General features: G+C 40.4%; 1 protein-coding gene across 1 annotated transcript in view; it reads left to right on the plus strand.

Annotated features, from left to right (window-relative positions):
• Positions 1-16,330, plus strand: part of LOC110827781 (calpain-1 catalytic subunit) — a 59,827-nt gene extending 43,497 nt beyond the window's left edge. The window contains exons 5-17 of the mRNA XM_022059779.2: positions 284-495; positions 6,141-6,281; positions 6,697-6,871; positions 7,651-7,895; positions 8,038-8,210; positions 9,762-9,964; positions 11,426-11,583; positions 11,924-12,005; positions 12,279-12,375; positions 12,751-12,878; positions 13,222-13,414; positions 13,612-13,667; positions 14,901-16,330. Of these exons, the coding sequence (XP_021915471.1) occupies positions 284-495; positions 6,141-6,281; positions 6,697-6,871; positions 7,651-7,895; positions 8,038-8,210; positions 9,762-9,964; positions 11,426-11,583; positions 11,924-12,005; positions 12,279-12,375; positions 12,751-12,878; positions 13,222-13,414; positions 13,612-13,667; positions 14,901-14,927 (1,890 nt within the window). The 3' untranslated portion in view covers positions 14,928-16,330. The remainder of the gene's footprint in view (positions 1-283; positions 496-6,140; positions 6,282-6,696; positions 6,872-7,650; positions 7,896-8,037; positions 8,211-9,761; positions 9,965-11,425; positions 11,584-11,923; positions 12,006-12,278; positions 12,376-12,750; positions 12,879-13,221; positions 13,415-13,611; positions 13,668-14,900) is intronic.
• The last annotated feature ends 129 nt before the right edge of the window (positions 16,331-16,459 follow it).

Raw genomic sequence — 16,459 nt, forward strand, 5'->3', positions numbered from 1 at the left:
ATCGCACTGAAATTGTCAATACATCTTCACGGCGGCTGAAGCCGGGTACCTGCCAAACGCATTGACTCCAGACTCCGCCAGACCCCACCTCAGGCGCCGCCATAACCTTGCTACCACAGTAGCCACCGTCCGAACTCACTTTCAATGTTTTTCCGCTCTCGCGTAGTGAGGCGTGGCGGACAATAATTCACCCAGTCTGTGTTCATCCCTTAGGGCAAGGGACTACATTCCTCAGCCATGTGGAGCGACTAGACAAGGTGGTGATCGTGTGGTTTTGCTCCAGGAAATATGTCAGAGGCCGCGGTTCGTAGCTTCAGACAGCGGTGGGAGTGGAGGAGCGGCTGACTGCGGGCGTCTGGACGTCGAGGCGGGCGAATTGGGCGATCCGTGGTTGCTGGCCGCCATCTCTTCGCTCACACTCACCCCTCGATTTTTGGACCGAGTTGTACCACCAGATCAGACTTTCGATCCCGCTACGTATTGCGGACTTTTCAGGTATGGTGGATGAAGTGCGTTTTCTGTCCGGATGAGAATTTTTTCTCGATGTAAGGCAAGGATGAGAAGTTTAGTGTAAAATTAACTTTTATCAAATTTTTCTCAAAAAAACAGTCAATAGTAAAAAATGACAAAAGTCATAAAATTTATAAGTTGAATATTTAACAGTGATGCCAACTTTCTGGTCAATAAATATGGCCGTCATGATACGATATCGATATTTGAGACCCCTTCCCCCCCCCCCTTACGAGTTAATTTTGTGACGAAAATTGTTGCAAATAACGAATAACTCGTCGTGGGAAAGCAAATCAGACGGAACCCTGGTCAGTGTGACGTCAGCAGACGACAACGGCTGGCCGGAAGTCTCAGGAACGTGCGGTAAATGTCGATGGGTTATTGGCAGCGCAACCGGTTACAGAGGAAACCCAGTTTGCAGAGAAACCAAGCGACATGACTCACTGGCCGAGAAACTTGACGATTTAAATCCGAAGTCAAGGAGAATAGACGCAAAGAGAACATTAAGCGGAGAAAAAAGTGGAAGACGCTTTATTTATCGGGAGCATAAACCAGTTGATCTTTGTAATGGTGAAGTGTGGAGTTTTCTTCGCGGTACGGACCGAATTCTTAAATGTAATTTAGACGAACTATGATTCTCGCTGTAAACAGCGATTATTTCCTTAAACAGCGTTAACCAGTTGATCTTCGTAATGGTGAAGTGTGGAGTTTTCTTCGCGGTACGGACCGAATTCTTAAATGTAATTTAGACGAACTATGATTCTCACTGTAAACAGCGATCATTTCCTTAAACAGCGTAAACCAGTTGATCTTTGTAATGGTGAAGTGTCGTGTTTTCTTCGCGGTACGGACCGAATTCTTAAATATCGCTCAGAAGACCTCGCCATCCCAATGTCTTCACTCTCATTTTATCCTTATAAGAAGGACGAGCGAGCAAAGCCTGGGGACCCAGTTAGTTTCTTTTTTCCTCTGGAGTGAGGCTTTCTTATTTTAAGTGTTGGTTTTCCTACGACGTCGAGCACATTTTTTTATTTGGGGTTATGTGCCTTGAACTTACTTCCGACTGCCGTAATGTTGTTTCCGGCGGCCCAGTCGGTGGAGCAGACTGTTGTTATAGCTCAACATCGACCTGACGACCGGAACGTACGGATAACGGGGCCGTCGTAAAAGCTTACGGATCAGTCGAGGTGTGACACCGGTCGGTTGCCAGATGATAACACCGTGGGGGCTTGTGGAGCCTTGCGGTGAAGAAGGAGGTGGTAAGACGTAAGAGAGTCTGGCGTAAAGCTAGTTTCCTAATATGAGATAAGCAGTGAGTTAGTTGGCGGCCATGGAATTCCAGTCGCAGCCATTTTGTGACAAGTGAGTTGCTGGATGCGCGGGTCAAGACGCCGTTGTCTGAAATTACAGGTTGATTAGGAAGGAAGAGATTTGGCGCAGATGAGCAGTTGGAGATAGGCGCGATAAAGACGAGTATAAATGAAACAGGATGAAAATTATGAGGATGGGTGAAAAAGGGTGGTAAAGAGCAGTTATAACAACGAGAAGTATGACGAAGGGGGAAAAAGAGATTGAATAATGAAAAGGTTTGTGATCGTGAAGATGTGGAGGACGATTATCACTGTGCAAGAGTGGACTATAAGATGAGAATCATTCGTTTTCTTTAAAAAAAAATTACGTTGTTTAGCGACTCGGCAGGAAAAGTTAAACACAGATTCTCAAGTTGATATAATTGCGTCATATTGTGAATTAAAATTTAATTATTCGTGTTTTTTTTCCGTCTAATCACAATTGTATATAAATAAAATTATACATAAGATATTAAAATATCATTTACATATTTGGTACTTTAATTATTTATTTTTACCTTATTACATTTTGTCTTCTATACTCGTTCTTTCAAGTTCAGTAATAATTAAAAATATTTTAAATTATTTACGTTACAGGCCAATGTTAAACCACTATCACTTCAAAATATACCCTCACTCCAATGAATTTTGATGTAAACATCATCAGAAGTTACACAACAACAGTAATTAAGTTTTAGTTTATAAGATTATAATTTTTAACTTTTAACTTTACGCCTGAAGATGGTTCAATGTAACCGAAACATGTAGTAAAAAAATTGTACCAAATATGTAAATGATATTTTAATATCTTATGTATAATTTTATTTATATACAATTGTGATTAGACGGGGAAAAAAACACGAATAATTACACAGATTCTCGCCTAAAGAACTTTTCAGAGATGTGTAATGAAAATTAGAATTTTAACTTTTAGTTAAACAAAAAAAGTAAGTTTCCAGTTGCTTCTGTAAGCAGCACGACCTATAAAAAAAACTTCCTTCTTCTTGATAAAAGCGGTCGTAAACTTCGAGCTGCCTTGGTCTTTATAGCCTTACATTTCGTCTATGTTTTATAGACCATTACCCATTTCATTAGTTCTACAGAGAAATGTTACGTTAAATGATGCAGATCGATACAAAATCGATGATCGAAAGCAGAGAGACTTTTCATAGCACGGGTGTTCAGACTCGTTTGGTTTAGCTAAGGAGTGGACGAGTATTTGTATTCATCTCAAACAACCTGCAGGCCGTGTACCCCAGCGAAAAAGCAAAATACGTCAACATTTTACTGTTAAAAGTCTTCATCGGTTATTTGGTTCGACCACGGAGGCATTTTTTTTTTTGGTATTAGTTCTGTCTGATTAATGATCAGGTTTCTGCCTATCCCGACTGAATCTGTCGTGGTTTTATTCAGTCTTTATAGGCAGATATCTTGATAAGATCGTGATTGCACATTTTAAATCCTAATATACTCAGTAATCGTAATTAATTTATCATTTATTTTGATATTCTGTAGTGCCTACATCTGATACAGGTCCGATACGTAAACTAATAATAAATTTTTCATACTTTTGTTTTAAAATTTTGTCACGGTGGTCTAGCGGTTAGAACGCTGGCCTTGTAATCCTGGGGGTCTCGGGTTCGATTCCCGGCGGTGCCCGAATTTATAACTTGTGTTGGGCAAGGCCGTGGTCTAGGCAACACGGGGGCTTCTCCGGTTTCTCCGTGGCATCCCAATAATTACTCCATTCACACACAGAAGAAGGCAATGGCAAACCACTTCTGGATCATCTGCCAAGAACGTATATGAACAGGTCCCAGTCCGAGAAAAGGATGGAAGGATCCTGTTCATATGGACCTGTCGTCAGACAGAACACTAAATAAATAAAATACGTTGGTATAAATTTGTACAAATTCCCAGTATATGAATAATTACAAACACGACCTCACAGTTTCTCCCTGTGATCGCACTGAAATTTTTGAAAGCAAAAAAATATATAGGGGGTTTGGGGGGTCACTGTTGGGCCCCGATTTAAATTGTAATACTGAAATGGAGGAATCGCGTATATGATACGAATCAGATCGTATTGGTACAAAAATGTGGTTTGTTTTAACAATTTAAATTTTATGAATGATTAATATTGGCAGCGTCTTTCGTTTTAGAATTTTAATTTCTTTAAATCTGTTGATATTTCTTAACTGCGAAAGTAAAGATGTTGTTTATAGCTAATATAGTTTAATTCCTGAGTGTTGAATCCTTATTGGGTGGAATGGTTTGGCGATGTTTTGGGTAACCTGGCTGTTTGCTGTTTTCATCGTAAGCGCAGGGCGTTTCGCGACTGTTACTCCTTTCACAAAGGAAGGTGTTGTCCCTATACAAACGGATTCCTGTAATAACAGACATGAATCAAGCTGACCTTCAGTGAAACAAGACTATCTGCTGGTATAGTGCGTTTAATTTAGTTAACAAACAAAAAATACATACAAAGAAGTCTTACGTGTACCCTCCCTCGTACTAGTAACAAGCAAACAAATATTACAGGTTTAAAAGATGTAGACAAAAGATGCAAGCAAAATGGCCCCTCTGGCCACAACGAAGTCAAAAGTAAATTTACATATTTTATGATAATTACGAAGAAGCGTATTATTTTCTCAATTGTCTTGTTACTGAACGCTGGTCAGTATTCTTTCCCGACAAAGCCTCCGTAGTTGATAAAAGAATAAAATGACGTGACGTTAAGAGAGCTTAACTTTTCTTTAAACGCAAGTTTTATTTTGTAACAATTTTCCTAAATAGTTTTTCCATCACGTAGTCGTAAATTATTAACATTAATAATTAAACGCTTAGGCCAAGTAGACAAATTATGTGAAGCAAAACATTTTCCAGAATATCTGACAGTCGTGATTTTCGCCAAATAGCTCCTCGTTGATTTGTATAGAATCTCAATGTTCATTGCCGCGTTAATAAGAGCTCATTACTAGACCATGTATAGAGTCACATTAATCAGGTCCACACCTTTGCCTTTAAATTGGCATTAATATTGCCCTGCCATCTATAATTGGGTCTCCCAAGTGGCATTTTCTTTTCAGGTTTTCCGATTTTGTACCCATCTTCAATGTGTGTGTGTGCTAAATGCCCTGCCCGTCTCAGACGCGTTGATTCAAATGATATTAGTAAAAAAAAAAAGTACGCAGTTTTTTAAGCTCGTCATTGTGTGACGTGTTTAATCTTAGTCACTTCCTTCCTCGTGGATTTTCTCAAACGTCCCAGAACGTGATCGCGGCCCTGCTGTTGGAACAAGTGCGTTAAATAACCCGTGAATCCTGGCCATTGCCCGCGCGCATTTCCCCTGGGTTCACATTCTGTACCCGCCTGTAGATAACGGGTATGGTATTGTTCTCTCCGAAGTCCAGCGTCTGCTACTTCGATGCGTTTTTGTCCCCCGCTCCAGTCCGGTCGTCTTCGCCAAGTACGGGCCCAATTAGGGAAAGTTCGCCATATATGAGGAGAGCTCGTCGATGCACTCGGTGAATACTATTCACTTGTTCTCCGACTCTCCCGCATCCCACACGACGCACTGTTCATAACGAGGAAACGTTTTAGAGACTGCTTGGGAGACATGGATGGAAATCGGATGATAATATTAAAATGGATCAGTCGCTTAATTATAACTTGTGTTGGGCAACGCAAGGCCGTGGTCTAGGCAACACGGAGTTTTCCTCCGTGGCATCCCAACAATTACTCCATTCACACACAGAAGAAGGCAATGGCAAACCACTTCTAGATCATCTGCCAAGAACGTATATGAACAGGTCCCAGTCCGAGAAAAGGATGGAAGGATCCTGTTCATATGGACCTGTCGTCAGACAGAACACTAAATAATAATAAGATGAGGTGGTCTAGCGGTTAGAACGCTGGCCTTGTAATCCTGGGGGGTATCTCGGGTTCGATTCCCGGCGGTGCCCGAATTTATAACTTGTGTTGGGCAAGGCCGTGGTCTGGTAACACGGAGTTTTCCTCCGTGGCATCCCAACAATTACTCCATTCACACACAGAAGAAGGCAATGGCAAACCACTTCTGGATCATCTGCCAAGAACGTATATGAACAGGTCCCAGTCCGAGAAAAGGATGGAAGGATCCTGTTCATATGGACCTGTCGTCAGACAGAACACTAAAAAAATAAATAAAAAAATAACCTAATTTCATGAATGAAAGAATTACGCCGTGGTCCGTCCGAGAGGCAAAGTTGACGTCAACTACCGACGTTGTGCTTCTTGTAGGTTCCGGTTCTGGCACTTTGGGGAGTGGAAGGATGTCCTGGTTGACGACAGGCTGCCTACATACAGGGGCAGACTGGTCTACACTCATTGCACAAACCCCACAGAATTCTGGGTCGCTCTGCTAGAGAAGGCGTACGCCAAGTAAGTGCTGAAACGTATATTGATAGTTCGTGAATGATTTCTCTTCATTCGTAAATACGTTTATTTATTGCACATGTAAATCTGTTGTTACACGAAGCTGAAACGATTACATAGAATCGTGTTCAAAGTGAAGGGTTTTAGGTATTTTTATTTTGATAACCTTGACTGTGAAGTCTGTGTTACTTAATTTTAGAGGATTCCCAGGACGTTGAATTATTTAACGTCGGGTTTTCCCTTGACGTCTTTCCATGATCTGTGAGGTTTATTCGCCGTCGAGTTTTCCCAGTGATTCGTGCAGTTTATATATCTTGACGGTGCTGTACTTTTACAGAGGACAATTTACAGATGGATCTCTTGCTTTGTTCGATGTAGCTGGCATTAAAGCGTCCATTGTACAGGGTGATGCCGGTTGCAGGCTGTATGGCTGCTACGAGAGCCTGCAGGCGGGCTTTACCACACGGGCGCTGCAGGACCTCACGGGTGGCATCGTGCAGAGCTTCGGACTCAGTAATCAGGACCGGTACCTCACGTTTCAGGTGCTGAATAGCGCTGTGCCCCGTTCCAGTCTTCTTATCGCGAGCATCAACCTCGTAAGTTCCGAGTTCCGCTCTCCTAAGAGCAATTGTCCGCCTGTATTGCCGTTAGTACGAGGCGCGTCCCAAAAGTAAGTTTCCCACTCGTCCCACAGCTAGCAAACCTTATATTGAGCGAAGCGACTGTGCGTACGTGATAGAGCAATGACGTAGCATGGCGCATGCACTAACGGTACTTCCCGCGTTCTCACAGTAGCATCGTTGCAGCTGTTGAAGATGGAGGTTCTTATTCCAGCTCCCGCCGACTGTGAAGTGCGGTCAGTGATAACGCTAGGCCGCACACGGCTCGACGGACAGCAAGTCTCCTGCAGGAGTTCAGCTGGGAGGTGTTTAATCATTCACCCTACAGCCCGGACCTCGCTCCCAGTGATTTCCATCTTTTCCTACACCTCAAGAAATTCCTGTCCGGTCAGCGTCAGCGTTTTGAGAATGACAGAGAGGCGGAGATGGTTGTCACACAGTGGTTCCAATCCCAGGCGGCAGACTTCTACGACACAGGTATTCAAAAGTTGGTCCCACGGTATGACAAATGTCTCAATTCCGGTGGCGAATATGTTGAAAAATAGCTGGACACTTGCTGTATCTGTTGCAATAAATATTTCCATGAAATTGTGTTTTGTTTCTGTAAACGGCCCCAGGGAAACTTACTTTGTAGACCAGCCTCGTATAAAATCCAGGGTTTATGAGACGAAGTGCCACGTCATAACTTAGTTCAGATGTCGTGCGGTTTCATGTTTGAGGAAAACTACGTCAGACGCGCATGTCTCGTGTTTTAGGAGAAAGACAACAAGCGACAACTTCGACTACGTAACGGACTAATAACTCAGCACGCGTACAGTGTGACGGGTCTCGCCAGGGTTCGCGGCCCCCTGGGAGAGACGCCCCTCGTGAGGTTACGTAACCCGTGGGGTCGAGGCGAATGGACTGGTCCCTGGAGTGAGCGGTCTTGGGAGTGGGACGGACTCTCCGACAGGGACAAGGAACTTCTCAGCGTTAGGGTCAGGAATGATGGGGAGTTCTGGTGAGTGCAATAAAGTTAGTTTTATTTAGAATACGAACCAGGAAAGGGAAGTGTTAACCTGATAGCGAAGGGTCTACCTGTGACCTTCGTGAACGTGAAGGGTCTTCCTGCCAGTTGCAGCGGAAGTTGTGTTTTGTTGCAGGATGTCGTTTGAGGATTTCGCCCGTCACTTCACTCATCTGGATCTGGTTCATATTGGTCCAGACGATTGGATGAGCGAGCCTGCCCTCCATTCGAAGCAACCCTGGCGCGCGGTTCTGGCGAGACGTCGCTGGCGTTCAGGGTACAACGCGGGTGGTGGCCCGAGCTATACGGGTAAGAAGGCTCTCGCAGGTGTATCGACCACTCTTTGAGTTAAACACCCATTTCGCGTTAAAAAAAACATCTCGGCTTTCAGTATCTCATTTTCGGTTCGGTCAGTCCAAGGACAAACCTAACCTCAGTCATCAGCTTCTGCAGGTGATTGAATCACCGTCGGTTGTCCGTGTCGAATGGCGGCATCGCTTGGTTGCCTTTGTTTGTTTTGTTTCATCTTCTTCTTTTGTAATGATCTTTTTTTACTTTGCTTTCCTGATCAAACTTTTAACATCCACGACTTTATAGAAGTATATACGAATTTGTATATGCAAATAACATGCTTTTAATTCCTTTCAAAAATTCTCATGGCATAAAGGCTATTCCTGGACAATTAGTTTTCAAATTATGAATTTATTAGATAATTAAATTTTGAATGATATGTTTTCTTAGCCGAGCCCGGTTTTCAGAGAACGTCATATCGAGATAAATCTCACATTAAAGGACGGAATGGAGGGTGAACTTCGTTTCCGTCACTTTGCAGTATCAAAATGTCTAAGAACTGCAAATAAAATCCCAGAAATACGTAATACGACATACGGTGTTAAGGTTAGGTTTAATGAATTGTACACTAACCAAACAATTAGATATATAGTTATCACATGTTTAACTTCTGTTATTATTTTATATGTATCCATATTATATTTATTTATTGCCTTTTAATTAATGGTAGTTAGTTTCCGGATAGGCCTAAAGAATTTTCGCTTCGAGAATCGAATTTCGAAACACGCGAAACTTTTGCAAGACCGGAAATTGGTGTAATTTAACTTCTCTTGCAACATCACAATTACGCTGGATATCTTGGTCCGTTGCCTGAGGTGTATGTTGCTTGCACGCGGCGTCTCGCAGACTGGTTTAACTTCCGACTTCAAGGCTTCCATAAGACAAGTATATAAAAGGTTTAGTGTTCGATTCCTCTCGTTTCTACGTATTAAAAAAAAAACATTTCCATTTCTGAGTTTAATACCAGTTAAACACGTGAAGGTAATAAAGATTTATTTTTTGAAATTGTACGTACCTTAGGACTGACCCATGTGTAACTTAATTATTTATTAAAATTCGTGTAATTTACTTCGAATTATTCTTTGGCGTTACATTAATTTATATGCGAAAAAAACTATAATTTTATCATAAATTTTAAATGAAATGTTTATCATATATTTTTCTTTCTCGTATTATATTTTTTCTCACATCTCCTTTTTCCTCTGCTCATTCTTCGAGTTCTTTTTCTCGTCCTCAAGACGTGACGTAGTATTACCCATCATTTTATTAAAATCATAGAAGTTTTGTATTTAGACTATAACTTCAAGATTTCTTTGAAGGAAATGCTCATTTATTTTATAGGAATATTAACACGTCCTTTAAAACTGTTCGTCTGTTGCACAGCATTTAAACCTAAAAAGAGAAACGATTATAGAACTATTTTTCGCGCAGGTGGAAAAGGTTCGTGTTCTCTACCATAATTGAAATCTCCAAATGCTACTACTGTGGCTGTCGATGTTTTTGCCACAGAGACGACGGCGATGAATCCGCAGTTTCACATCCAGATCCCTCGTACAAGTACCAACAAATGCCACGTGGTCGTGTCCGTCACCCAGTTTTACGAGACCCTGTCCGACACCCGGAAGAAGAAACCGTTGTTCGCCATCGGCTTCGCGGTCTATGAGGTTCCTCACGCCACGGCACGACTCACGCCCCACTTCGTGGCAGAGCAGGTACTTACATCCAGCACTAACCAACTCCCTGGTAGAGGAACCCGCAGGTCCAACATCGACAACACCAAAGCCCGCCACCCATTTACCATCCTGGCAGCCCACGTCCCTAATATCCATCTTGGTGTTATCATCCCGTCTCCTTCTTGTTCTACCCAGTGGTCGTTTTCCAGAAGGATTCCCTATCAAAATTCTGTGTGCACCCCTTGCCTCTCTCCACAATTCGTGCTATACGTTCAGCCAATCGGAGCCTCCTATGTTTCATTATCCAAGCTATGCTAGGTGATCCGTAAAATTCAAGCAGCTCTTCGATATTAAATATTCTAAATTCTTCACTTATTTCATCCTTCCTAGGTCCAAATATCTTTCTGAGTACCTAGTTTTAAAATATTTGTAATTAACGCTCTCCCATCAAGGTAGGAGACCATGTTTCACAACCATACAAGACAACAGGCAAAATTTTTGGTTTAGTGTTTTGGACACCAAACGCCTCATAGTACAAGAAATTTGTAGATCATATAACATATATTTGTAATTAAGATGCACAACTTATATTCTATTCCAGTCTTTCTTAAACCAGGTGCAAAATAACGACGAACGCATTTGGGAAATGTGTGGTCCAGCAGTGTCGTGTACATTTCCGCTTTATTTATTTATTTTAATAACCGCGATTCAGTTACGCAGGTGACAAGGACATTGAATTGTATGTAAACAAAAGGAAAAGATCACTTCATATCTATTTCTTAATTCTTGGTGATATTTGCCGTTCGTGTATTATAGCATTGTGGATGATTGAAGAATGCAGCGACATTGCGTGATCTAGCGGATGGGAATGAAATCATAATCGATTATGTGTGTTTAGCCAGTTCGACGCGAGAGAGCAGCATATCGAGCTCTGCGGTAATCAAGACAATATGTAGCACGAGGAGGTAGTGTGTGAAAGAGACGGAAGTTGCAGAAGAGGACGACGATGTTTTATTAAAAGGAGGTTACTCACATTGCGTGATTCTTGGTGAATTTCGTAATTGGTTCAGATTTCAACAGGACGTAACTCATAATTTATTGGATTTACTTCAGTTCGTTTCGACAAATATCGACATAACCTAAAATTTGTAAAAGCTTCCCCTTTCCCATCCATTCCTGTTTAGTGTTCATCCTCTAATTTCCCTCGTCTCAACACAGTTTTTCAACATGGATGATGGTTGTAATGATGATGGTGGTGGTGGTGATAATAATTATAATTAAATTTTGTATTAATAATAATAAAATATATGGAGGAGGAGTCAGTGATGCTGCAAAGACTGGGATGACTCACCAAATTTTTATGAGCCTGGAAGCAGAAAGGTGTCTGTGAGTATTTTGCTCAGTTACGTATCTCATTCGCTGACTTGAGTCACTGACAACTAAATGAATGGCCGGAGTCATCATGTCACTCACTCATTCGCCTACCTTTATCCGTTGCAGAAACCGCTGGACGTGACGAACCACTCTGTAGCCCGTGAGGTGGTGACCTTCTTCACTCTGCCACCAGGTGACTACATTGTGGTGCCGCAAACAAACATCCCCAACTGTGACGGAAAGTTTCTACTCAGAATTCTCACTGACGAACAGAGCAATATATGGTGAGGATGAGAGTGTCATGATTTTTCTATGATTACTAAATTAAGATGGGTGTGGTTGGTGGATCACGTAGCATCCGTAAGGAAAATGAAAAATTCACGTATAAGATGATATCAAAATTGAATAATTTATTTTTGAATTTTATTACAATCTACCAAGGGCATTCACTTGTATAAAATTATCTAATTTGAGCCTGTAGAGGGTTAATACCCCCCCCAAAAGTGTTGTGTGTTGACTGCAGCTTGCAGAAGTATTGAAAAATTATAATGATGTTGTGAATCGGGGCTAATTTTACTGAAAATCTGGATGTCATCTTGAGTGCCTGTCTGTGTGGGTTTGCAGGGAAGTGAACGAGGACAACATGCTGTTCAGAAACATCTCCACAGAGTTCATGGACGACTCGGCTGCACCGACGATAATTCTGGTGAGTTTCTGGACCAGGGCCCGTCAGAACTCATTTTTTTTGGACCAGTTTTTTAGAATTTAATTTTGTGGTCCAAGAAAAAAGTTATCGAGTACTTAATTTGCGTATTGTGGAATTAGACATGACTTACGACGACTTTAAAAGTTTATGTTCAGTGTCTACATTATGTCTTATAAATATAATCTGACATTTTTGGTTATTATACACAACATTTAAGTTGGTGCCTCTTCTAAGGTTATATTCAAATTTCTCTTTCTGTCTGTAATGTTTCAGCCTGATGGGAAATCCATAGTTGCCAAGCTGCTTCTGAAATATCCGCCAGAAGTAGACGCATTACAGTTGCAGAAAATATTGAAAGCTCACTGGAAAGGTAAACCTTTCTAAATGTTATAATGGCTCGTCAGTCACGAGGTTATATGACGCGGAAGAGAAGAGAAAAACTGATACAATTTTTGGCTTTCTGGTAACGCTGTTTAAAAAAGCACAATTTTTGAACAAAACTTTCTAGCAAATTCCCAAATGCATGTCTCGTATGTTGACTCGGTGACACCAAAAGAAAAATTGCAAGAGGAGGCTCCGAACAAATGAAATTAAATTTTTTTTTAGAAATTTGTCTGGACACGTCCACAGCTCGGGAGGTTATATGCTGGATTCTAAATACAGAGACTTTGATTCATCCCGTGTGGGATTTCATAATTTACAAAGTAGTACCTACATACGGCGTGTCTCACTCTCTCTGCTTCAGTGTACCTGTCGGAGAAGCCGAGTCTTGAGCTGTGCAAAAGCCTTATAATGTTGAGGGACTACAACATCAGCGGCCGCATCAGCGTCGTGGACATCCCTGTTCTCATGCACATGCTGCAGTTCTGGCGGGTGAGGTTACGTCTGATGACCGTTCGGTAGCGGGACACGGAGGAGGAGGAGTACTCGTGTTTGCCCTGCTAACACTTTTGATAAATGAAAAAAAACAATAATTTTCATATCTCTCTTTTTTTTTTTGTTCAGCGGAAATGATCAAATAAATTGTATTGTTAGCCAGATAGTTGAGGCTTACACTTGCCGTGAGAGGGAGATGACTGCTGGAAGTCGTGGGCGGAAGAATTGCTTAATTAGCCTACAGCTGCAGCTGTATAATAGCACTTTAGATCGAAGAATGTGACGTGAATGAGGCGTTGATTCTGCTCGGGGCTAGAAACTTCCTGTATGCCTTCCTCAGGTCGCGTTCCACAAGTTTGACCGAGGACATGGTTGCAAGACGAGCAGCTACAACCTGCGGCCTCTACTGTGGGAAGCCGGTGGAACGGCCAGCAATAAGGTCCTGGAATGTCTGGTGTTCAGGTTCGCGAAGAACAAGGTGCTTACGTCCGAGTGCTTCGTGATGGCCATGGTGCGCCTGCACCTCGCTCACGGTATGAAAAAATCAACGCGGAAGTCAGCGAGAGATTTACTAGAATATAAAATTGTTGAGTTAGTCTTTTCATGGTAATTTGACAATGCTTTTTCAGCTGCGTAAGTTATATGCATGTTCTGAATACACGACCTTGAAACATTACCGTTACGTGGTCCTGTTTGGGTCAGTTCTGATAACCGCGTTTTTTGTTCGCAGAACGATACCACAGCCTGGACACAAAAATGAAGGGAAATCCCCTGTCATTGGAAGAGGTAAATAGTCTATCAAATCTAAAAGTTCTTGACGATGGTGATGAGTCATTTGAATAAAAATCTTCTTGGATATTATCTATCGTTTAGTAAATAAAATATATTTTCTTGGATATTATCCATCGTCTAGTAAATAAAATATATTTTCTTGAATATTATCCATCGTCTAGTAAATAAAATATATTTTCTTGGATATTATCCATCGTCTAGTAAATAAAATATATTTTCTTGGATATTATCCATCGTCTAGTAAATAAAATATATTTTCTTGGATATTATCCATCGTCTAGTAAATAAAATATATTTTCTTGGATAATATCCATCGTCTAGTAAATAAAATATATTTTCTTGGATATTATCCATCGTCTAGTAAATAAAATATATTTTCTTGGATATTATCCATCGTCTAGTAAATAAAATATATTTTCTTGGATATTATCCATCGTCTAGTAAATAAAATATATTTTCTTGGATATTATCCATCGTTTAGTAAATAAAATATATTTTCTTGGATATTATCCATCGTCTAGTAAATAAAATATATTTTCTTGGATATTATCCATCGTCTAGTAAATAAAATATATTTTCTTGGATATTATCCATCGTCTAGTAAATAAAATATATTTTCTTGGATATTATCCATCGTCTAGTAAATAAAATATATTTTCTTGGATATTATCCATCGTCTAGTAAATAAAATATATTTTCTTGGATATTATCCATCGTCTAGTAAATAAAATATATTTTCTTGGATATTATCCATCGTCTAGTAAATAAAATATATTTTCTTGGATATTATCCATCGTCTAGTAAATAAAATATATTTTCTTGGATATTATCCATCGTCTAGTAAATAAAATATATTTTCTTGGATATTATCCATCGTCTAGTAAATAAAATATATTTTATTCAAAAGGTAAATAGTCGCTTTATCTAATTTAGATTTTAATTCATTTCTCTTGAAGATCTCATTGTTTCCATCAGTCATTTGAGTGTCGGTACAAAATCCAAGATGATGTCGATTCATTTTAAATTTGTCCTCGGAAGAATGTAATAATTCGGACTCAAAGTCTTTGTTTCATTAATATTTAGAATTTATTAGTCCTTACAGATATTTTATGTGGAGCTGTAATTTTACTTTATAATTCGTCGTGGCGTAGTGCAAAGAGATAACACGATATTCGCCCATACGTCAAAATCTATTTCTCATCTGCATGATCTTGATGCTTGTTACAGATGATTCTGATGACCATCTACTCCTGACATGTACCGATCACGTAATTCAGAAACCAAAGAAGACCTACACAGAAGCTCCGTCTCATCTCGGCACCTCTAATGTACATATATCACAAAAAAGATTAACTTATCAACTATTTAATATAAAGGACAGAATTTCCAAGTTGGCAGACTGGCGGACATATATATATATATATTTTACAAGTATTTAAATACGTAATTTTAAAACTATAAACAAAAGTTGTTACAAAAATATTGGACCAGTTATGATATACGTAAAGCCAAAATGAATGCTGGAGAAAGGAGTGGTCAGAGATTAGGAAATATTAGCAAATTATTTTGATTTTGAACTGTTAATTTTGACATCGGTAAAAATTCTTAAACTGGCGTCTTTTCATTGAGACAGGGGCAGCTTACTACGTGTCTTATTTATTATGTTTCTGCTTTAAGTCATGTAGAGAATTTTTCTTCCTCTATGGCTCTCCGGTCCACGGCCTCCTCAATCCTCCTCTTCCATTCGGTCCTCTGTTAGGTCCGTCTGTCCGAGGCTTTGATCGAGGTTTCGAAACGTCTTCCTGTTTGAAAATTTGATTTGTTTATGTGGGCTGTCTGAGCGTGGATACGTACAAATCAGCACCCAGTACTAATAAAGATCAGCACAAAAAGGATTTCTGAATAGACGTAATAAGCAACAGAAACAAAACAAAAATTTTAAGTTCTTGCACAGCTGCCTGTTAAAATTCTATATATATATTAGTAAAAATTTCATCAAATTCAGACTTCAAGAAAGAAATTCGCTGAAGTAACTACGTATCTTCCTTATCGTATCACGTTTTTGCAGAGCATTGGGCCTGCTTTTAGAGGCTTCCTTGGTCTTTTTGATAAATAGATGAAAATACAAATTTCCATTAGACCCTGACCACTCTTGAGTCGGCTGGCACGAACCTGAGTTCCCTTAGAGGACTGACTGAGCGTCATGTACAAACCAGCAACCAAAGGAAATTCCACGCTCAGCGCACTGCGCACCTGCCGCCCTGGCGACATACCGATCCACGTTCAGTTTCGAAGCAATTTTTCAATTTTTTTAGAAAAAAATATTATATTCTTCGTCAGATGTTCGGATTCCTACCAATCAGCGTGCTTTTCGTTAGTCCCGAATTCCCACTGTTAATGAAATTTGATATGATGATTATGCCGTCTGCTTCCGCGTAAGGCGAAGTCGTCCTAAAATCGTCTTGATAATTACCGGGAAACACAAATACTCATATTTGAAGCTCGTTGCTGCACGTCCTTGGTGTGGGGTACGGTCGGCAGCGAGAACCGTGCAGTGCGTTGATGCTGGACCACTAAAGTCGAGTACACTTTTTACTGCCATGGCTGCATACTGCCTTGTGAATAATGTAAATACATAAACCCGTAACTTGTTTCAACGTCGTGTGCGTCATTTCAGTGTACCCACTCATCGACTCCCTTTTAAAAAAAATATCTGATTCTTCCCCATAGCTGGAAGTTATTAAACTTGTCCTGAGCATTTAATTTAAAGGTTTCCACAACATCCA

Source organism: Zootermopsis nevadensis, unplaced genomic scaffold (genome assembly GCF_977971745.1).
Source record: "Zootermopsis nevadensis isolate Lab colony 2312 unplaced genomic scaffold, Znev_1.0 Znev_ptg000030l, whole genome shotgun sequence".
NCBI lineage: Eukaryota > Metazoa > Arthropoda > Insecta > Blattodea > Termopsidae > Zootermopsis > Zootermopsis nevadensis.